This window comes from Semicossyphus pulcher, unplaced genomic scaffold (assembly GCF_022749685.1).
Source record: "Semicossyphus pulcher isolate SPU_LCO1_2020_fin unplaced genomic scaffold, fSemPul1.0.p SCAF_7, whole genome shotgun sequence".
In the NCBI taxonomy this organism is placed as follows: Eukaryota; Metazoa; Chordata; class Actinopteri; order Labriformes; family Labridae; genus Semicossyphus; species Semicossyphus pulcher.
The window spans coordinates 18,712,338-18,735,650 of NW_027211748.1; the positions used below are offsets into that span (position 1 = coordinate 18,712,338).

At 41.2% G+C, this 23,313-nt stretch overlaps 1 protein-coding gene across 3 annotated transcripts in view; it reads left to right on the forward strand.

Annotated features, from left to right (window-relative positions):
- Positions 1-23,313, forward strand: part of LOC138611066 (receptor-type tyrosine-protein phosphatase mu-like) — a 188,741-nt gene that overhangs the window by 31,685 nt on the left and 133,743 nt on the right. For all 3 annotated transcript variants that reach the window (XM_069683967.1, XM_069683968.1, XM_069683969.1), the window contains exon 2: positions 12,287-12,409. In XM_069683967.1, coding sequence (XP_069540068.1) covers positions 12,287-12,409 — 123 coding nt within the window. The remainder of the gene's footprint in view (positions 1-12,286; positions 12,410-23,313) is intronic.

Here is a 23,313-nt window from a genome sequence, read left to right on the forward strand (position 1 = left end):
TATATTTAGAGAAAGCAGAAAATCCTTACATTTGAGATGCTGGTACCAGAAAAAGTTTGTTTTTTTGTTCAAAAATGACTTAAATTGGATAAATTGAGTGAGAAAAGGGGTAAAAAATAGCAATACTAAGAGCTAGTTAGTAATCTAACCTCAGCTCTAATGCTAAACATAATAGAGAGAATAAAAAATATCCGTATTAATCATTATAATTACTTCTACAATATTTTTTTTTTTTTGCTGCGGTTTTTTTTTTTTTTTTTATTGCACTGAAACAATCAGATTATTTTGCTCTGACTCTCTTCCTGGGTTCAAACTGTTCTTGTGTCCAGCGAGAATGTGCTGCACTGTGACTTTATATGGACGTTTGTCACACTGCTAATGAAAAAAACCTGCAGTGCAAAGAGATATCAGAGAGGAGCTGAGTTTGTGTGCACTGGTCTAATACCTGCGATCATTCACCTGGATGGGACTGTAGCCGGATCGTAATATCCTCCTGCAGGGGACACGAGCAAAGTCTCCCAAAGGAGCTCCAGCAGGAGGTTCAAACCCACCTGAAACTGTGAAGGTTTATCTGCTCGCCGTGATGTGTTAGGTTTTGATAGGACACTTAAATAGAAAATAGGTCACGAGCCGTCATACAATAATTGGATTTAAAATTTAATAATATTAATGAGACTCGGGGAATTCCATTGTTTCTTTGACTTATTCATAACACTTGACTGTCTGAATCGATTATAAACCAGCGGGAAAGTCTCATTTGTCACTAAGAGCATAGGGGTGACCTGTTCATGCATTATCATATTATAAGTGTGTTAGCTGCACCGGGTACGAAGAGTAGATGTTCTTATTCTTTTAAATATGCTGTTTGACAGATAGCATGTATTTCTTGAAATGATTATTCTGATGTGAGTAATTAATCCTCAATATATGTATTTTAAATAGCTATTACTGGGTTGGAAAATCAAGTGCTAGCTAGCAGCAGAATGCAATTGTTACTTCACCATCAGGATACTTTATTTAGCATTAAGAGTGAAGACAGGTTGCAGAGCTAGCCTGGTTCTGTCCAGATGTAACAAAATCTCCTTAGCAGCACAGCCCAAAGCTCCCTCATTAACATGTTATATCATGCTTTTGTAATCTGTACATTAACCACCATGGAGTGCCAGCAGAGACTCCAGGAAATGACTTCATCTTGCTAAGAAATGCTCCAGTAGTCTACATAACCTCTATTACACCAGATATTATGTGTAAATCAGAGTTGGTATGTCGAGTTTTTTACTTTTTGACAGAGCCAGGTTAGCTATTTCCCCCTTTTCAGTATTTTTGTGATGCTAAACTAACCACCTGCTAGCATATTGCTATTATAAATACTAGTATATATATATACACATCTAAAAAAACGTGTAAATCAGTAATGTTTTGCAGAGTTGGTATGACGATTTTGTTATTTTTTGACAGAGCCAGGTTAGCTATTTTCCCCCTTTTCAGTCTTTATGAGATGCTAAGCTAACCAGCTCCTAGCATATTGCTAGTATATATATATAACCAGATATTATGTTCAAAATCAGTGATGTTTAGCAGAGTTGGCATGTCACGTTTTTTACTTTTTGAAGAGCCAGGCTAGCTATTTTTCCCCATTTTAGTATTTATGAGATGCTAAGCTAACCACCTGCTAGCATTTTGCTATATCGAAAAAAAAAAAACCCAAGATATATGTAAATCAGTGATGTTGTGCAGAGTTGGTATGGCGATTTTGTTACTTTTTGACAGAGCCAGGCTAGCTATTTCCCACCCTTTTTCAGTCTTTATGAGATGCTAAGCTAACCAGCTGCTAGCATGTTGCTAGTATATATATATATAACCAGATATTATGTGTAAATCTGTGACGTTTAGCAGAGTTGGTGTGTCGATTTTGTTACTTTTGACAGAGCCAGGTTAGCAACGAATTTCCCCTCTGGGGATCAATAAAGTACTTTCTTTGTTTCTAAGATTATTTTTTGGGGCTTTTTGCCTTTAATTGATAGGACAGCTGAGGATAGACAGGAAATGTTGGGAGTGGAGAGTGAGGAATGACATGCACCAAATGATCAGCAGACCGGGAGTCAAACCTGCGATCAGTGCGACAAGGACTGTTAAATGAGTTGACCCCAAATTATGGTAGGTTATACCTGAGAGCGAATCAAGCATAAGGAGGAGGAGAGAGAGGCTACATGACACCTGTAGCTTGTTCAAGTCCATTTCAGTGTGCCGGAGCATGTAGCAACAGAGGCCGGGAGTGTAATCTCTCCACCAGCAACAGTGTAATTGTCAGCTGACACAACAAACAACGATGTCGACCAACAGGGCAAAACTTTAAAGGTGAATCCCGTGTGTCTGCAGACTAAGTTAACGTTAAATGGGGTACAGAATGTGCCTATTCTGATTCTGATTCTACACCTGATATTGTGAGGTGCCTTATATAGAAGAGAAATGTCATTGTTAATGCAGTTGGTGATCTTTATGGGTATAATTATCTACATTGTTTAAAATGTCATGGCTGCACAAGTACGGAGGCTGTAGTCAAACACAAGGAGACAAGATTCCTCCCACTTGTTTTGAGCTTCACACTGACCAGCCTGCAGACTCTGCTGTTGCCATGCACAACAAGCACTCGACACACGCTTTAAATTTGAAAAGGGGGGGCTCATATGCCTGATGCCTTCCACATTGGCTCCCCCCTCTGACCCAGGAGGATTAAACCTGGCCTGGCCGTGGGGTTTTCCTTTCAGGTAGCTCCTGATTTATGGGGCTTCAGCAGAGAAACAAAGGGTCTGAATGTGTTTGAAGTGTGCAGGTGAAGACCCTAAGACGGCACTTTGAAAAAGCTCCCACTGGGATTTAGATCTCTTTAGCCACAGCTGTCAAGGCAACGCTTAGATCCACACAGTAACCCTTCACCTGGGCTTGGATCGACCTTCCACCTGCGCACCATCTGGTCTCAGACTAGCAAAGTTCGACGCTGCCGTGTGTGGCGGGCTCTGCATGTGTGATTGACGACATGCCACGGCACAAAAGCAAAGTAATGATATTTCATCAAGCTGATAATTCTGCCTGAATGCGCAGCCTTTTTTGCCTTGTGGCCTAGATTCTCGCTCTTTCTCAGGAGGGATTGATTCAACTTTTCTTCTATTCTTCTACATTTTTCTAATTAGCTTTAGTGATTTCCTAATTCTTTGACATTCAACCTTGAATTATTCCCTCCTCCACACATAAAAACAAGCATTTGTTCCAGTTCTGGAAAACCAACAAAGCATGTTAATATTCTTGTTTATTCCATGATCAAACATAATCATTCTCTCCTCTGGAGGAAAACTCCCTTTGGGCTAATTTCTGGCATTGTTACTTGCATGTTTGACAAATTAGACTCTGGGAAACTCTGAGAGAACGGGGGGGGGGGGAAACAGATACCGACATTAGCATTTTATCCCTTCTTTGTTACACTCTTCAGGCAGGATTCAAAGGTTTGTTGACTTAGCAGGTTTTGGGAGGATTGAAGGGGTTCAGTCTGAAGGGTCGTCCACTGTGGGATGGGGATGTTGTTTTCTTTTGGAGTGAGCCAGTGGGGGGTTTAAGCATCGAGCAAAGACCGAGTTCTTATTCCGTTCTCTCTGTCTAGCTGTGGATCTATTTTCTCCTCTCTTGTACTGCCTTTCATTGATTGAAGCTCCGGCCAGTGGCCCATCACACCTGGATCAAATGTGAAAGCACACTGGAGGAAGTTTTAATTTCCCATCTTTTCGTATTGAGCTACGACTGTGCGAATCAATGCGGCGGGTTAATTCCGCTTTAAACCGTCTTCACGAGTTGATTCTGCAGCACAGGATTCACACAAACAACATTCAGACACAGCCGGGCGATTCTTTGTTTTTTTATTTAGGATATTCCACAATCAAAGTCTGAGCAGTTTTCTCAGCTTCTCCTCACCTCGCTGATCAAAATGCGTCTGCTCCTCGCCGCAGCTTTAACTCGTGCAACAAATAAACAGCGATTTTAATGGAGCGCCTTTTGTGCTCAGTCACCATATCATTTCTGGGGGCATGTTGAACACAGGCAAATGGGAAGCCAAACATGCCCATTTCGTTCTGCCATTCAGTGTATCAACAGGCATTAAGCTGAATAGGAAACAGACTTATTTTCTCTCCCACTCTCTGGAGGGCAGACGCACTGAGACAGACAGACTAACTCTCTTTGTGGACAGAGAATGAGGATGCTGGGAACAATAGGGAGACAAGCTTTTGTTAACAAGTCTTGTTGCTGTCAAGTCGGAGTCAGGATGTGCCTCAGCCACCTCTCTGCAAACTAAACACCCATCACAGCAGGTGGTCGTCCTAAGATTCAGACATCGATTAAATCTGATCTTCAACATTTGGGAGTTCTCGAGCTTTTTAGTGCAAATGAGCCTCTGAACTATATTATTTGACCTCAACCTCCCTTGGAAAAGTTCTGGCAAGCTGTGATTCAAAATTGGACCTGGAGTAAGTGAAAGATTAGCATAATTTTTGGTGTTATCACCGCAGGGCACTTCTGTGCAGACAGACCCGAAGTCCTCATTTTTATTGCTTAGAGAGAAATGACAATAAGGATCTTCCACGTCTCCGAGTTAGATTCCATATTCATCTTAATTGGTGCCTGGCAGGTTGTGCTGAATGGAGATGGATTTGAAGTCATTTACTGGGAGTTTTTGACAGGCGCAGTGGAAGAGAACGTCAGGGCCTGTGCTGGCACACGTAGCCTGCAAATCATCTGTCAAAATGTAGCATATCTAAGGAGACGGCTGCCTGTCATCTTCGATGTATATCTAACCATGCACAAGGGCGGATTTGATCAGGAGCTATGTTGTACCCCGATGTAAAGCACATTCATCAAGTAGATATTTGGTTGACAAGACAAAAAACTGCCCTTGAGAGGAAGAGAGTTTCTTTTATAATGAGATGGTTTGAGTTGACAGTGCCAAAGGGCCTTTTCCTCTAATTTTGTGAATTTATATTTTTAAATCAAAATATTCATAGCTCCGTACGTCATCACACATATTTCAGCATCTAAACTCTTAACAAACTCCTTTTTTTAGCCCTGATTTTGTCCCGTCACACAAGATGTGATTTGTCGGTTTAGTTTTGCACAACACTGCTGACAAGAGCCCGGCTCAGCCAGGCAGATTATCAGTGGAAATCTCTACTCCAACCTCTTTATTTCCCCTCGAATCAATGTGGCGAACAGCAAGACGTGATTGATAATGATATTGAGATTGATTGTCTAAATCCCATCCCACAGTTCAAAGTCCCCAAACAGATAGTATATGTACATGCAATTCAGTGCAGAGATAGGACTTGGCAGGAGCTGCCAATAGATAAGTGAAATAGGGCCAGAGTGAAAAGGCCTATCAGTCCCTAAGGGGCTTAGCCGCAGGATTCTAGAGCTCTAAACTGGCGGTGGTGGAGGGAGATAGTCGACATTGGTTTTAAATTACCCAAGATTGCCTTGTGGTTTCAGTCTGCGGGGACGCCGGCAGACAAGATGTTTGTTAAAACAAGTGCAGACATTGAGGCAGATTGGGGCAAAGAGCAGACCTGCGATTTCCTCGCCAGGCAGAGCAGGTTGGAAGGCTGGTAATTGCAGAATTGGCAGAGGGGCTAAGGAGGTCTTGCAGCAATGATATCTGCCACTGGGACCGAAGCAGCGGTGATGCTGGGAAAGGGCTCGGATTCCTCCCAGGGAGGATATTCTATCTAATGCCACTCAAGCTAGAGACACCACACTAATGGTGCTGTTGTTCATTTGTCTGCTTTGTTACATGGCTTATGCAAGTCTGAAAATTACTGGGTTTAGAAAATGACCAACAATTATGTAATGGCTGGCAATTATCTAACAGGTGCTAACCATGTTCGGTACCTGCAATGTCCTGAGTTTATGTTCTGCCTGGAAACATTCCAATTGCCTCCTGTCAGAAAAAGTAAAAGACAAAAAAAAAATATATGTAAATGAAAAGTTCAAAGTTTATTTGCCTTGTAGCTAAGAGGTAGGTGCCTTCCTTGAGTCTCTATTGGTTGCCTAGCATCTGCGGAGTGATGCCAGGGATCCAGGAAGTCACTGTGTCAAATAAACTTAACAAGATATAATGTGTAGAGGTTTGAGTATGTGACCTTTGTATAGAGACAGGCTAACTGTTTCCCTCTGCTTTCAGTTTTCATGCAAAGCTAAGCTAACCAGCTGCTAGCTTAGAGAGTGGTCTCTGTAATTTAATTCTCAGCAGGAAAGCAGGTAAATATTTGTGTTTACCGAAATTATTCCCTTTATAAAAAGTTTTAAACAAAATCACTCACACAGTCAGGGACCAGCAAACACTGTTAGCATCACAACAGTGTCCCTGAATTTGATACGAGGTAACCAATTCTTCAGTCATAAAGACACCAAAAATATGAAAGCAGGAATCCACCAAACTAAACGAAAAAATGGAACAGAGCAAAGTCAATAACGTCCTCACCAAAGAGATATTTTCTGAACATGTTCAAAAACACCTTATTTTTCATTTAATGCCTTACCACGGATCTGCTTTTACAATATTCCATTTCCTCCCTCACAATCTTCCCACTCCCATTCAACGGCATTCATAGAGACGACTGTGTGCACGGCGCTCCACGACAGCACCAAACTTTCACTCAGACACACACACGCACACACAAACACAGCAGCTTTTAATGCTTAAAGTTTACTTTCGTTACAGGTGCAATAACAAAAGGCCTTTTAAGTCGGACTTGAAAATCTTTAGGAGAAATTGGCTCCAGCATTGAGGGGTTGAGATATTGATTCTGGCCTCTGGCTCAGTCCAGGAAAAGATGGATAGATTTCTTTGAAATGCACTCTGCGTGAGAATATAAAGACTATTGTGTGTTCTCACTCAGGAATAAATTGTTTCATGACATATCTAGGGCCACCTTTTTAGCTTCAAGCTGCCTGCGTCTCTTGAAAGGGGAATGTTGACAGGGTGGAGCACATTCATCTGTAGAGCCAAACTACCCACTCCTCATAGGAGCTTTTATTGAAAGTTAAATCTCCTTCAGAGAGTTGGCAGCCTCTCGTTGGGATATCTATTTCAGCAGCTGTCGAGGCTGATTATATGGGGGTTGTGCCACACACTGGCAGCGATATAAACCTCCTACTGAGAGAGGGACTATTATGATGCTATTGATTGATGCGTTCATCTGCATTCATGTGTACAGTCTCTTGACTCGGAGGCAGACGCTTGTATTGATGGCATGCAACATGTGATTGAAACATTTTGCTTTTGATTTATGCCGCTCATAATGGCGAATTCCCACATTTAAGGACGCTTATGGTACCATGTAATTTCTGCAGAACACGATGCTTTAATGTTTACCTCAGGACAGAACAGTTCTACAGCAGATCAATACCAAGTTGCAGGCGTTATTGGAGAATTTCCCAGTGCTTACATCCGATACCAAGATCCATACGTAACCGATCAAAGCGATGCAAATAGATTTATTGCTTATTCAAGCCCTGTTAACCCTGTCTTAATGGTCAAAAAAGTTCAGCTAAAGCAACCAATGTTGTTAGTGCTGAGGTGTTATCAATGAAAGAGCACAATGGTTTCATTCCACCCACTGTTTTCAGATCTATACAGAAGCAATACGAGGTTTCTAATAGAACCTTACAGTATCTTATAGTCGCTCTTTTAATTCCAGAAGTGAAATACTGATAAAAAAAAGTAGACCCGTGTATAGTGATACAATACATATCACGATACATTGCAGGCATTATTGGAGAATTTCCCAGTGCTCCAATCTGATACCATGATCCATACATAACCGATCAAAGCAATGCAAATTGATTTATTGCTTCTTCGAGCCCTGTTAACACCGTCTTAATGGTCAAAACAGTTCAGATAAAGCAACCAATGTTTGTACCTCAGTGTCATCAATAAAAGAGTAGAGTGGGTTCATTCCACCCACTATTTTCAGATCCATACAGAATCAATAAGACGTTTCTAACAGACTATTCCATGTAATTTTGTATAGAATCAATACTTTTAATTTAGGAGTATATTTATTATTACTCTTAATAGTTAATGTCACTCTTTTAATTCCAGATGTGAAATACTGATAAAAAAGTAGACCTGTGTATGGCAATACAAGATATATCACGATACATATCACAAAACATATCATGATATATATCACGATACATATCACGACTTCATGATACATATCACGATGCATATCACGATACAGGATTATGATACATATATTATATTGCAATTAGGGCTGGGCAATATGACTGAATGTATGAATATGTATCGTTAAAACAATATAAAAATGTCTATTGTATGTTTTTTCCTATATCATCTCTATCGTGATGTCACAAAACCTGCGGCTGGTGTCATTTTGACAATGTTCTAATCCTTCCAATCCAGTCCAGGCTCAGCCCAAGCGAAAACGGATACTCTGTACTTTTTATTTGTCAAATATTTACTTTACACAGGATTATCCAAAAATAGGCGTTACCATGTCGTTCTTACATATAGACTAATAATTTGTTTAATTACCAGAAAACATGATATATTGTGATATATATCGTTATCAAGATATGAAAAATCTTATATCATGATATGGGATTTTGGCCATATCATATCATAAACTTTTGAATGTTGCAAATCATCACAATCAATTGATTGTGTTTTGATCTTGACACTCGATCACAAAACATAAAAATGCAACACTTAGCGTATCTATATCTCATACTCCCCAATAAAAAGTCAGTTACAGCTACAGGTGGCCAGTGGAAAATGTCTTTGATGTAAGCTATATGTTTTTTCAACCACCTATATACTGTTTTACCACTGTCTCAATATGAATGCAATCAAAACTGATCCGAACTGAAAGCTCACCCCTCTCATTTTCCGGATTCATTATTTAAGAGGTGACATTTTGAAAAATGAAACGTCTCAAAATTAAAAAAGGAATGGGCTCAGCTTCGGGAATATTCCTTTTGATGGCTTTTTTTTCTCCTTCAGTGTTTGAAATTGTCCCTCCACTCCCGTCACCCACTGACTCAGAATACATTCCGCTCCTCGCCAATGCCATCGATTTGAATATCAAACACCAATAAAAGTCACCTCTTTGGGTTTGTTTGAGCACCACCATGCTGTGAGAGGAAGGTGGGCGGCATGGGGCGAAGGATCTTGGAACTATTGAGTCAAAATATTGATGGAACGGAGCCAGTCCCCGTGACGCTGCAGCCAAAGACTCATGGTAATGTTCTCCAAGTTACATCTTGGCAGCACAGACATTTTTATTTATATACAGAAAAAGTTGACTTAGCATGAAGCTCTTTTTCAGTGACGCCCTCATACTCCTAGAGTTTCACACAATCACTCCATGGTGGTGGAAGACAACCGCAGTTTCCAACTGTTGGCCACAGAAGAGCTCCAACTGAACCGGGGTGAAGAGCCTTGCTTGGGGGCATGTTGATGTGGATTTATGAGAGCTGCTTATTCAGACTTCCTTTCAGCTAGACTTGGGTAAAAGTTTTTGGCCTCCTGTTACTGCTGCTTCACATTTATTCAACAATAGCCCTTACGGGTTGAACAGGCAGCTGTAGGGGGTTCCATTGCTTCACTGCCTCTGCAGAATAATGAACTAACTTGCAACCAATTATACAATGGCAGTAAACAGCTGTTAGGGATTGCTAATGAACTTAGCATGCTCGGAGGTGAAACGTAATCTATAGGGTATGGAGACAGACATTCTGTGTGTGTAAATATGGAAATGTTTACACATTTTGACACAATCATTGTTTTAAAAAAGTACAGATTGTGCTTCCATGACTTTGATTATCGAGGTAGCGAAGCTTTAGACTGACCCTTTCAAAACTGAGCTGAAGATGTTATCAGTGGTGGAAAGCATACACTTAATTCATTCACGTTTGTGAAACTACACTACCACTGTGTAAAAATACTCAAATACAAGAATCATACATCCAAAATGTTGCTCCAGTACTAGAGGCAAAAAGTATTTGCATCAATTTACACATGAATTATCCACATTAAAACTACTCTCTTTGTAGACTTTGCGCTTTTCTGAATAATATAGATTATTATATTGATTTTGAATTATTGATGTAGGCTATAACTCCATATGAACTTTTTGTAATCCTGCTAAGACCAGTCGATTGCTTATAGCTTCCAATGTTATTAAAATTATTGCTTGCTAGAGCACTATGAACCCACACATAGCATTTAGCGTGCCACCATTAGGCTAAGGGTTGAGTTGATAACTTATAGTGACTGAGTTAAGGGAGTTACATAAAAATATTCATGTTATGGTATGAACATTTAGTTCACGCTAAATTATTTATTTTTCACCACTAAAGTAAACCAAATCAAAATCCCAACAGTTTTCTTTTAGCATAGCAATTTGTTCCGGTGAACATGTTAGCAAACAATGTTAGCTTCAGGTGAAATTCCTAAAGTAAATCATAAGTACCTCCAAATTGTACTCAAGTTCAGCTATAATTTCCTTTTTAATTAAACCTGCACTTTTTTGTAATCCTGCTACGACCTGTTGATTGCTTATAGCTACAAATGTTTGCTAGCTAGAGCACTTTAAACTCACACATAGCATTTAGCGCACCACCACTAAGTGTATGTTGAGGAGCTGATAACTTCTAATGACTGCGTTAAGGGAGTTACATAAAACATCCATGTTGCGGTATGAAGATTCAGTTAAAGCTAAATTAAATAGTTTTAACCACTAGATAGAGCAAACCAAATAAAATTTAATTTAGGATAGGAATTTGTTCTGGTGACGCAAACAATGTTGCGTTAGATAAAACAAGGCAACATGGACATACGTGTTGGAGACTGAAGTCTGTCTCTGTTAATTTCAAAGTTCGTCTGGTTTCATATTCTAACTCTTGATAATAATATTTAGCTTTGTCCACTGTCGATTGTTAGCTTCTCTTTGGTGTTAAACACTTAGCAGGAAACCTAGCTCGCTAAAATACAGGTTAGCTTCTCGTTCTAACAGGCTGCTTTGTTGTTGTGTTAGCTAGAAGAGGCAATGATTTTCTGGACCAGCCCTCAACAATTCTTCATCCTTTTCCCTGTGATACGTTGGCACTCACTCCCGTTTCTATGTCCACCCACTCAAAAACCAGACAAAGCAGCAAATATATCATTAGCAGCTGCCCTATGCAGCTGGATATTAATTATCCTGTGTTCTCCTCGTTTGGCCACTCATTTGCACGTGTACTGTAAATGTCACCAGAGAGATAAATGGGAAAACAAAAACCCCAGCTCGTAGCCTTTATGCAGCAGAATGTCAGAGGGAGCTTGTAAGAGATGAGATATTGGTTTTGGCCTGGCATAATTTCTGGCTCAAAAGACACCCCCAAGAAGCTATAAAAGGTGCATGTCATCTGTATTTAGAATCTTATTAACAATGTGCAAGCAAATGTTTTCAGATTAAAATTAGGGATTGATTTCTGGTAAGAAGGATAATTTACAATCATGTTTCTGAAGCAGCATAATCCCAATTTGTTCAGTCCGTCTGTTAGTCATGCGCCTTCTCTGAAAACGACCTCCCACTGTGTAAAAGCCACCTTTACGTTGCACATTTTTTTACCAGCATGAACTCCTTTCAGGCCACATATTGTTCTGTCATGCATTTTTTTGTAGATTTATGAGTGGATTGAAAAGCACTTTGGGAGAAAATAGCTCAACTTTCACATTCTCTGTGTGGCCTTTAAGGTGCGAGGAATAAAGGGACATTTGTATTAATCGATCACACGCCAAGCCTTGTTGAAGCCTGGCCCTAATGGTTGCTTGCTGTCATTTTACAAGCAGCTGGTAAAAAGGATTAGAGTGGCTCTGTGGAGTAAGGGCGCATGAACAGCAAAGTTCTGTGGCGGGCAAGGAAAATAAATCAATTTATCCCTGATGGTGGTGCAGTTTTGGAACATAATGCCTAACGATGATGGAGTTTAGACACTTCATACTTGTCATTGTGAAATTGGACTGCCGTGTTGCTAATGATGGTAATGTATGTTGTGCCTCGCCTACTCTAGTAATCCTTCACTCTGTCTCACTTAAATGCATCTCATTGTCTGGCATATTGCATTATGAATACCGCTGGGGAAAAAAGGGGAGAATTTAATTTATATATTCATTCATTTGAGCAGCAAGTTAATGGAAAAACTGTATAACCATATAAATTTCTTCCTTTTGTCACAGGCGATTGTAACTTTGAGAAGCCGCTGGCAGCTTGTGGATACAGCCAAGGCAGAGACGATGACCTTGACTGGGAGCAGGCCACTACCAGGGAGAAGACTTCTTCGGACCCATGGATGCCTTCAGGTAAGGAAGGTGACGCTGGCTTGTGAAATGAATACATGATTGCAATAGTTTGCACATTTTATTTTGATTTAAGAAGCTTTATTGTACACTAAATAATATTTTTTTGGATACAGAAATATTATGTTCTACATAGAAAACAGAAAAACCCACTTGTTAAAAAGGTTTTCAATCAGATTAAAAAACTGACACCTCTAGGTTTTCAAATTGTGACCTCATCCGTCTAGACTGGGAACCAGATGAATCTGTGATCTTATGTTTTATTTACTATGGCTGATGCATTTGGCCCCTCTCCAGTACAGACAGTTTCCCCTCTGGCCTGTTTAATGTCAGGCCAATCACAACCATTAATCTAATAGGGGGTGGATTTTAGGCACTGGAAACCCATGTCCACAATTACCTTCTTACTAAATAGTTTGAGGTACATAATACTTAGCATCTCTCTTTTTCAAGAGTGTCCCGGCCAAGACAGGCAGCAGCACATTAACAATGTTTCAGACAAACAATCAGCAGCCATACATACAAACATAACACAGAGTATGTGACTATAATACAATAAAAGACATGAAATAACAAGTAAAACCAGTCAAACAAGCTTTTTTCCCCCGTTCAGTTCTGACCTTTGGGACGGACAGTAAGAACAGGTCCTGGGACCGAAGATTGTAAGCTCCTGCACTCTTCTGACTGATGTAGTTTAGAAGGTACGAGGGAAGCATACCTAAAATAGACTTGTAAATAAGCCAGTGTTTTAGTCTACGTGTGGACCAGTTAGACCTTCCAACACGTGCGTACAGCAAACAGTGAGGAGTGAGGGCTTTAAAATTGCTGATGAACCTTAATGCTTCATGATACACAGTGTCCAGAGCATGCAAGCTTTAATTTTAAATTAAGCCTCTTTAAAACGTCTTGGGTTTTTGAATTGAGCGTTGTTTTGCTTAAATATTTATAATGAAATTTGCACCATCAGTTCTGCAAACCAATCATAATAGTCGAATGGTAGCTGTTCAGCTAATTAGACCCAGCATGAGTGTTTTAATAGGTGATTATTGACAGCCGTGGGTGGTGATGGCGGAAGTCTATTTTTGGCTATAGGTTGAGTGTGGGCTGTCAAATGGTCTAAAATGAGCTACGTTTGAACCAGGTTTTCCACCAGGTATAAACGTTTATTTTTGACAGATTTTTGTGGCACGCTTGATCGAACGCTACATTTTGATATCATATTTACATTTTCTCAAATTCAAGCTAAATTTCACCCGTTTAGGTAAACAACCAAGATGGCTGCTGCTGATGCATAACATTCCAAAACATTCTGCATTGGTTGGCGTCAGTATTTAACAAACTGGACGATTGTTGGTAGGTTAGGGTTAGGGTTGGGGATGCCAGGCTACCATCATACCACACAGCGGCTCCGTATGTTGCTCCTCTCTTCTACAGGGAGGAAGACGAGCCATTTATGTAAGTAGTTAATATTGCTGGGCTAAAGTGGGCAAGCTATACGCACAACGATTATAAATATTACAAACATGTGACTAATTTGACAGAGCAATTACATGACAACATTTAATCTGCTGCGTTATTTTTCCACAAAATGCAATTTATCTCGAACGGCCAGTTCAGGCTGATGATTTAGGTGTTTACAAGAGACATTTTTCTGATTAGGCTGTAAGTGTGACTTTAATTAGAATATACTGTAAGGCTGCATATAAACAACTTAGCATCACTGACTAATAAATATTGATTAAAGCTTAAATGTCCATGTACCACTACTTGATCTTGTAAACACAAACTTTGAAGAGAAATCCTACATCCTTCTTATTTTCTTACCAATTAAAGGAATTTTGATGCATCTTGCGGATCTACTAGAGAGGATCTTTGCGACATGAGCTGAGACAAAGGCAACATTTGATTTCCAAATACTCAGATCCCCTTTGATTAAAGACGTATTTTCAACCGCCACATATTGAAATTCATTAAAATGCTTTCCCTGCATTTTGTGTCTGTCACACACAATTTGTCTCTTTAATGTTCCATTGATCGCTTTTCATTTGATTTGAAATGCAGAGATATCACCGCCACTGAGCAGAAGGCACCTCAGGAATTAGACTAATGGAATGACGTTTTTTTCCCCGTGTTATAACAAAGGTAGCGTTGCAAACTAATGGATATTGTTTTCCTCCCCTATCTGACGCCTAATCTCACAAAGGCTGCATCACAGATAGATTGCACCGGGCCCCCCCAGTGACAGAGGGAGAATTAATTAGCAGGCCCTCGCTAATTTTAAGCAGCCAGTGCCCAGACCTGTTTGTGTGCAGATCAGGATGATGTGTGTTGAACCGCCCCGGAGAAATTGCTTTCCATGGCGGGGGAAGTGTCTACTATTTTCTATCGCAATTGATTAATGTTGGGACACACGGAGGCTGGGCAAAGGTTAGAGCGAAATCTGGAAAAGCCTTGACCTACAAATTAACACCTCGCGCCTGGTCTAAATTTAACATACCTGATTAAAAACCCATGTCTGGTTAAGTGGTGTCCCTGATTGTGCTTCCTCCTCTAAGCACACTTCAGACAGGCGTGTTTTCTACCTGTGCATCTTGAACTGTGCGTAATTAACAGGTTGCAGCTCTTTCTCCATTTCTCAGCGTGAGCACTCAACCTGCCGCGCGAAATTGTAATCTCTCCTCTTTGACCGCATTGAAAGGGATGTGAAATGTAGTGTGCTTGACGGCTGAAATTGTTTTAGGGCTACTGGAGAGGGGGTTGATGGGTAGAATTGCATTTAGGTGAAAGCCACACTGGTGGAAAAGCTATCTCACCTCTGATTGCTGTCTCACTCTCAAGCTGTACTTATGAATCTTCACAAAACGACCTTATCATACTCACAGAACAGATTGTTCCGAACCGAAGGCGTCACCACCTCCAACACTTTTCAAATTGGTTGTAGACAGTATCTGTTCAAATAGGGGTGTTCTTAATGCCAATGTTAATGTGTGATTTAAATGAAAATGAAACTTTATCTGCTCCTTGCAAGTTTAAAGTAATAATCTTGAAGATTTTCATTTAAATAAATGTCTGTTAATTCTGCTATCGCTGAATGAGGTAACACAACGGTGATTGAGCCTATGGCCCACTGATGAAAGCCTTCGCATCTGCAGTATTACAGACTGGGTGTCTGTGGCGACTTTCACAGAAAAAGCCACAAGCGGCGCCCAGTTAGTGACGCGTTTTCCATCACCCAGCAGTGGTTGGTCTGCTAGAGAGGGTAGGCGGAGCTAAGCGGCTGCTTTTCCGGTCTCTGCAAGTGTTGCGAGTAAACAGAAATCTACTATGGCTGAACAAACAAAGAAAAGATCGATGACTACAGATACAACTTCAACAATAAGTGAAAATCCAAAGAAAAAGAAACAAATTCGACGCTCAGATGAAGGAAACAGTCTAAAAAGGAAAGCGACCGTCAGCGAGGAAAATCAAGAGTTACAACCGGAGCCAACCATGAAAATTCACGAAGAAAAAACTATGGATGAAGTCATGGAGACGGTTTGAACATGGGCTGCACATGTTACAGCACAAGTTGTGCTTCCTCCTTCATTTAGCTTGCTTAGTTGGCTATCGTTCGTTTCAATCCACAGAGTGCGTGCTCTGTTGTCCTCGGGGTTCCCCCACATGACAGGATATCGGGTGAGTAAATATTGTACATGTTTCACATTTACGCTTCGAAATCGGAGCGGCCCCGACATTCTTCCGTGCAGATCGAGGGAAGTACACTCACTTTTAACATACCTCACACCACAGAAACATTTGGCAAGATAATCTTTAGAACCATCAAAAAATCAGGACTTGGCTTACTTTGGTCGGAAGGGGGGAATCGGGGGAGATTACCATGCTTAAAGTAATGTCGTGGAGGTCAGCATCGTGAAACATGACCTAACAAGACCTACAAGTATGGTTCTACTTTTTATTAACTGTTTGCATGATCTCTGCCCAACCTTAAAGTTATAAACTCGAAGATCTCAGTTTCTTTCTCTTTGGCGGCACCTATGGTGATAAACAGTAATTGCGGGAGCACAATTCCCCAGATATCCAGACAGTGTTGCATGTGTGACTCTCTGGCAGACCAACCACTGCTTGGTGATGGAAAACGCGTCACTAACTGGGCGCCGCTTGTGATTTATTCCGTGAAAGTTGCCACAGACACCCAGTCTGTAATATTGCAAATGCAAAGGCTTTCATCAGTCAATCACCATTGTGTCACTTAGATAGTGACTTATTTAAGAGAAAATCTTTAAGATTATTACTTTAACTAAGAGCACTAGTTTTCTAACACTATATTTACGTCAATTATAGTTTATCTATGGGTAAAATCCTTCCCAGCCATAACGCTTTAGAAGCTGCAGCTCAAAGATATTTTAGAATTTAAAAAGTTTGCGGCAGACGTAAAAAAAATACCTTGGGAGAAACAAGAAAGACTTTATTTCTGCTATTCTTGTCTGAGGTCTCACTGGTTTTAGCTTTTGGAAGTGTGCATGCAAGTGGGCAGGTAGAAAGGTAGACAGGAAGTCAAGCAGGTCAGCCGTCCAGTGATTTAATTTGGACTGGACAGGCCTATTACAGGCACTCAAAGATACTGGTCGATTTTTTTGTCAGACTTTTTTCATTTATTTGCCTTCAGAATGTAAAGAAAAATTCAACAAATTAAACCAAAAAATCTTCAGAAATAAACCTGTACCCGAGCTTGAAAGGTTATGAGCCCTGGAATCTGCACTCTGTGATCTGCTTTCAAAAAAGAAACTGACTGTCGGTGCGGTAAGTGCAGATAACACATTAATGAAAGGCCTTCTGCAGAATTTGATGTCAGTCCTTCACCCCTAAAATCTTAAATTACATCGACCAAACCGGCCCGATTACATCCCAGCATGTAAATAAAAGAGGACCAAAACGGAAGCGCAACACGGAAAAACAAGCCCTGTGGTCACACGAGGAAGAGACACGCAGCGCCTGAAACTCTCGGTTGTTTACGACACTCCGCTCCCTGCCTAATTGCTACGTCTGGATGGAGCGTAGTCTTGTTTATCCCTCCGCACGGCTCTGATTGCATGCTTTGGCTCCTTTAGGGTGGCTCAGCCCAGTTCTGAGTCTCTAAATGTCTGCTTGGGCACTCCCCAGTGTGTTCCCTCTCCCGAGCCAACTGGAGGAACCCCCGGCAGACCTGTCACTGTCAGTCTTGTTATTACCGAGAAGCCTCATCTGTCCTGGACAATGATCCTAAAGCCCATCCCAGCCAAGACAACACTCATTGCGCCCTTGAGAGCGGAGCTGGACGCACTTCTGTCAGTCAGATCTTGGCTTGGAACGGATCTTATGTGAAGAGGAAATCACCACACTTGAATTAGAGACATTTATATCATCTCTTAAAACCATATTTCTCTTACTCCGCCCGACCCTCTGTTTTTATAAGTTCTCCAACATGCTGCAGCCGTCTAGGAGACGAATGGACGAAGCTGACTTGTTGAGGAAGTTTCCAGCGTGGTGCTGGAGGGGGGAAGTCCAGATGCCATTAAGAAGAAGGCCGTTTTTTAGTGAGCCCCAGCTGGAGCAAAGGCTGCCACTCCTCTGATGGTGTCATGGATGTTGCCAGCAGTGGGCTGCTGCTCCCTTGCTCTCCCTTGAGACTCGTTCTGGGAAATAATGGCAAGAGGAGGAGAAAGAAGGTCCTCTAACTGAGATTAATTAGGCTTTTTGTATTATGCTAGGCACAATAGCAAATGCAGCTCCCGCTAAATGACTTATTGTTGTATTCTTAATGTCTGTACTAAATATGTTGCGGGAGAAATTGAATGTTTTTGTCTCTTTGTTGTGCAGGGTCTTTGTTTTGATAGCACGCCCTTGGTCGATAATGACACCTAGACAATGGTGAAGGATTGGCAGAATGAGGTCCTTCATAGGTCTCTTATTCTACATTTATAATGCATTCATGCAAATGCAGCTCACTGTGGTGCCTTTCTGCAAGTGTGACTGCTGCATATGGATAACCTGGATCATTTTAAAAGGCAAACCCTTCACCTTTTTGACCGCTTCACTCGAATCGACAAAGCCCCTCCGCCTTTACCTGGACAACCTGTGTTGTTTACCCAGCCTTACGTGATGTTCAAATGAAAGAGGAGAAGGAGAGCCACTTAAACTATGAGGGGAGAGAACACCCACTGACTGAAGGACGTCAGAAATTTAATCAGAATTTAAATCACATCAGCAAAAGATGGGATTTGCTGTTGAGGAAGGAAGGAGGGGGGGGCACCATCTTGTGAAAATAAGCTAATTGCTTTTGAGCCATTCACAACTTTGTGTGGAAATCACACCTTGCACACTGTTGGCAAGGTTGCGAGGTTAAGGAGAGACCCATTATATGATTAGGGGACGAAACAGAGCAGCGAATTACAGCGTCTGATCAATTCATAAATTAATTCCTGGGAATGACAGACTGCGATTTTCAATTTAGCATGTTTGCGGGGTTAAGACGTGTCCTGCGCTCTGAGCAAACGGGATTGCTGCCATAACTATAAACAGGATTATGAGCGCACACTGTACTGTCATGATGGAGGACATATTTGCATGGTGTCTTTTCCTATTAGCGCGCATGGTACGTACAATTAAAGGCTAACGACGCAGCGAGGTGACTCACGTGAAGGCTCTGTGTTGTGTAATGGGTTTGCATACGCCAAATGGGCCATTATATGACCCAGTTATTGCAGCGGAGCGCCAATAGTGCCGAGTGCATATTAAGATGACATATTAAGCCATTGAGGATTGCTGTTGATTGACACACAGCAACAAAGGAGGCTGTCATGGAGCATAATAAGGGTCAGTTGTTCCACCTGACTGAAATGACAGCGCTGAAACGTGTTCGGCATGATGGATGGTTCGGGGTGAACCTGGATGACACTGTCAAAGAAACCTGGCAGGTCCCTCATATGCAGAGCCCAAACTTATTCAGTGTTACTTTATCAGGCCCCTTTCATGTTTCAAAGGACGCAGGGAAAGTTCTGGAAAATTGAGCAGAGGCCACGGCTGCTCACATTAACAGCCTCACCCGCGCAGCGAGAGCACTTTTGATTGGTGGCAGACAGTGAGAATAGCCCTGTCTTCATTGACATTTCCGAAGCGGCGGCCGTGCTTTTCTGCGGCGGTGACCTCTGTGAATTTTATTAGCAAATGAGACCTGGAGGGTTTGGGTTTAAAGAGCGCCCCTTCATTCTGATTTCCCCCCACATAATGATTTTCACAGAGTTCAGGACCTGAATGGAGGAGAAATAATGAGCGCTAGTCATTACTGCAAATTATATCCTCTGCTCAGACCATCACTCAACTCGTAATTAATCTAAATACCTCCAACCTATAGACTTTGATGGTTAGGATAAGACAGCACCCTATTTGAGTGAACTAAATTATATCAGACTGTATTCCCATCAAGAGGAGTTTTCTGCCTTTTATGAAGAAAAGGAACCAAGGAGGGGGAAGTAAAAATCTACCCACAAAACCAGCCCGGGGGATTTCCATGCCTACCTTGCTTTCAAATAGGTGAACCATTCTTCTACATGTATCCCTACCTTTTTATTTCCTCTGGCGTTTTTAGTACAACCATGTGTCCTTTGGGAAGATCACTATCAGATAATTTATACATGGGATGCTGGTTAGTCATTTTGGCGTAGTGTCTTTTACTATCAAAGCTGACCGTGTCAGGTGACTGTAGCATCCCCAGCTCGAGCAACGATCAGACTCTCGTCACTGAAGGGTGTGTGAAACTTTTAATTTTGCGTTACCCGTGTTGTAATTCCATAAAACACACCGTAAGAGCTGTATAAAAAAACAAGACAGAAAGAAAACACTCGCACAAATGCACATATTAAACAAGCATCGGCCTCAGCTAGCAAAGGCACTAGGCTAAGCTAGCTGCGGCTGTGTTGCTAGCAGGATAGCACTTTGTTGGGTAAGATGATGAGGATGATCTTCGATGAACACATAGCCGCGCACGCACTGTAACCGTATTCTGACCAGCATTATATTTAAGGTTTGGAGGCAGGTAAGCAAAAAACCTGCCTTCAAAATAAAAGCCCCCAAAAGTATTACAAATAACAGAGAAAAAATTGCAAACATTAAACCTTACATAGTGAAAATCAACAATTATAGATAACCATTAAATCTTGGCAGTCAGCTATTTTTGTCCTTTTTGAGTGAAGGTTCTCACTCTCCTTCCCCACCAGCCTCGAGCCACTTCCTGCTTTTGACATTGACTACAAAAAGACAGACTCTAAATACAAAGCTTTATTATTCATCAGGATGTGATCTTATCATATACTTGAGATCGTGTTCTTCCTAAATTGGGTATTAAAGCAGAAATTCATATTATATATTATTCTTTAAATCTTTCAAACCTTCAAATCATGTCAGAGCATTTATGCTCAATAAACTCTATCAGAGAAGACCAGGGCTCTAGTGGCCACTCAGAACTTGTTTTATTGGATGATTAGGCGCCAGAAAAAAACATTAAAACAAAGTATTAGTTTTAGTATTTAGTTCTCTGGTGATATTTGTCACTAGCTTCTGACCTCAGCTGAAGGAACTTGAGTGTTGCTGTGACCAACTCCCAACTGCTCTGCGAATGAGTCAAAGGATTAACCTGATGGATGCCTTACCTTTTGTTTGTTTCTCTCTTTATGGCGCATTGTACCATTAAACAACGACGGCTGTTGGTTTGAATAACATCTCAACATCAACATAAGTGGGTTTGCATTTGCTGGTTAAGGTTTTATGGTAGTAGAAAGACACTTGTTCAATTGCATTAAACCTCACTGATGCTGATAAGATATTCAATAGAGAGTCCAAAGAGTCAAAACCAACGTAAAGGAGCCGGAGATATCATCTTTTTTTATTCCACGCATTGTTCTTCCTTGTCCTTTTGCCTACATTACCCATGATGCAATTTGACAGCAGTTTTAAGAGTGGTATTCTAGTAAAGGCTAATGTAGCAGGGATAAGGAGAAAGGCTACTGAGGTGTGGTAAGCTCAGATCTTTCCAACTCCACACCAGCTAACTTCTCTTAGCGTGATTTGTCAGATTTCCTGCAGCTCTCTGTGGAACAATAAAGGTTATTTTACAACTATTTCCACAGGTAGTAGTGTAAAAGTACTCCCCAATAATTGTAAGTAGTGTTTTAGTTATTAAAAATCTGAAAAAACACACATGACTAATAAAATAAAGAGATTGGTTCAAGAGAGGGTTACCGAATATGAGCCATTTGAACCACCCGACCCTCCCATATATGGCCTCTGACAATGAATTCTCTTATAACTAGTGTAAGGTTAAATTGGCCTGTGCACCAGCCCCTCTACAGCTACTGTGTCCTTGTTAATCACGTCTAAAATGTCCTATTATAAAGACTGTTATACGCTTCCATTCGGCCAGGTGCCCTTCATTTCTAAGGAGCAGCAACATGAATGTATGTGGCATCTGCAGCAGGAACACTTAATCTTTTACTAATTCATTTTTCATTAGCAGTCTCGATGTTCTCCATGTTCAGCCATCATTGTAATGGAAGGTGAAGGTGGCCTACATTGGAATAATAATAAATCTGTTCCTCTGAATGCCTTCGACAATAGCGAGCCCTGGCCTTTACAGAGTTGCGGAGACAGGCCTTGAGTGTGCCGAGAGCTCTGTATTTTTAATTGGTCTTCAACACGCCATTGTTAAGGCAAAAGAGATAGAGAAAGTGGAGGAGAGGGAAAGAAAACACCCTTGTGCATCACTAGCACATTAGCACAGCACTAACACAGTGTCATTATAATTTGCTCTTAGTCTCGCTGGCTAATTAGCTTGTCATGGTGCAGCAGGTCCTGCAGAGTATGTGGTCATTAGGCTCTGAGAGCACAGAAACTGAATGACAATCAATGTTTTCCTGCCATCCTCTTCATTTCTGTTAGACAGGGACAATGGCGGCACAATGAAGCGGCACACTGTCACTCTGAAATACTGTCGTCTTGTGTTTTATGGTGGTCAGTAACGAGGAGAGGAAAGACTTTTCCCCCTTGTTGTGTTCGGGTTCACTGACCCATTTCAGGACGATTTGTAGGCCTCAAATATGGTGACAGGGCTGTTACAGCCTGGTTGCTGCAACTTTCCTTACAGTAACAGAGAAGTATTCTAATATTTACATGTATTTCTATCAAGCAGTTGCCCTACACTTCAACAAGAAGTGACTCCTTACAAAGGGTACCTATTGTTTTATTAATATTTCATGAACAGGGCTGTAAAAATGTACAAATGCAGCATGAGGGATCAAATCCTTCATCTCTAATTACATACAAAGAGCGCATAAATCTCCTATGCTACACTGTCACAACGTGGCTGGTTGGAAATGAAAAGTAAACAGCCTGTTTTAATCATAGAGGAGAGCATTGGTGCCAGCATCTTTGTCTTTGTAACATGAGCTACATTTGAACAATTCATCAGCTGATTGTAAGTGCTGCTGCGCATCACACCCAGGTTTGCTGATGCCTCAAAGGCAAAGAAGCAGAACCGTTCTGGGCACCTGAGCAGATGGCTGAATGTTATTAAAGAGACCTCAGAGCCCTCATATAGACGCACCTGATTGAGGTTGGACAAACAAGTGTCTCAAAGTCGACTCCTCTCCTGCCCTTCTGCGTGTACCTTACACAACTTCCTGCGTAGCCTCAGAAATAATTAGCCTCATCATTTGAACGAGACAAACTGAGAGTGAATAATACATTAAAAAGCTGTGGGAGAACAGCAGTGTGCCGTTCACAAGAGGGAAACATAACAGAGTGATCCTACTGCGCAGGAACATCCTTAAACAGAGGGAAGCCGCAATCATAAAAGCCAATCACATTTTTAGAAAAGC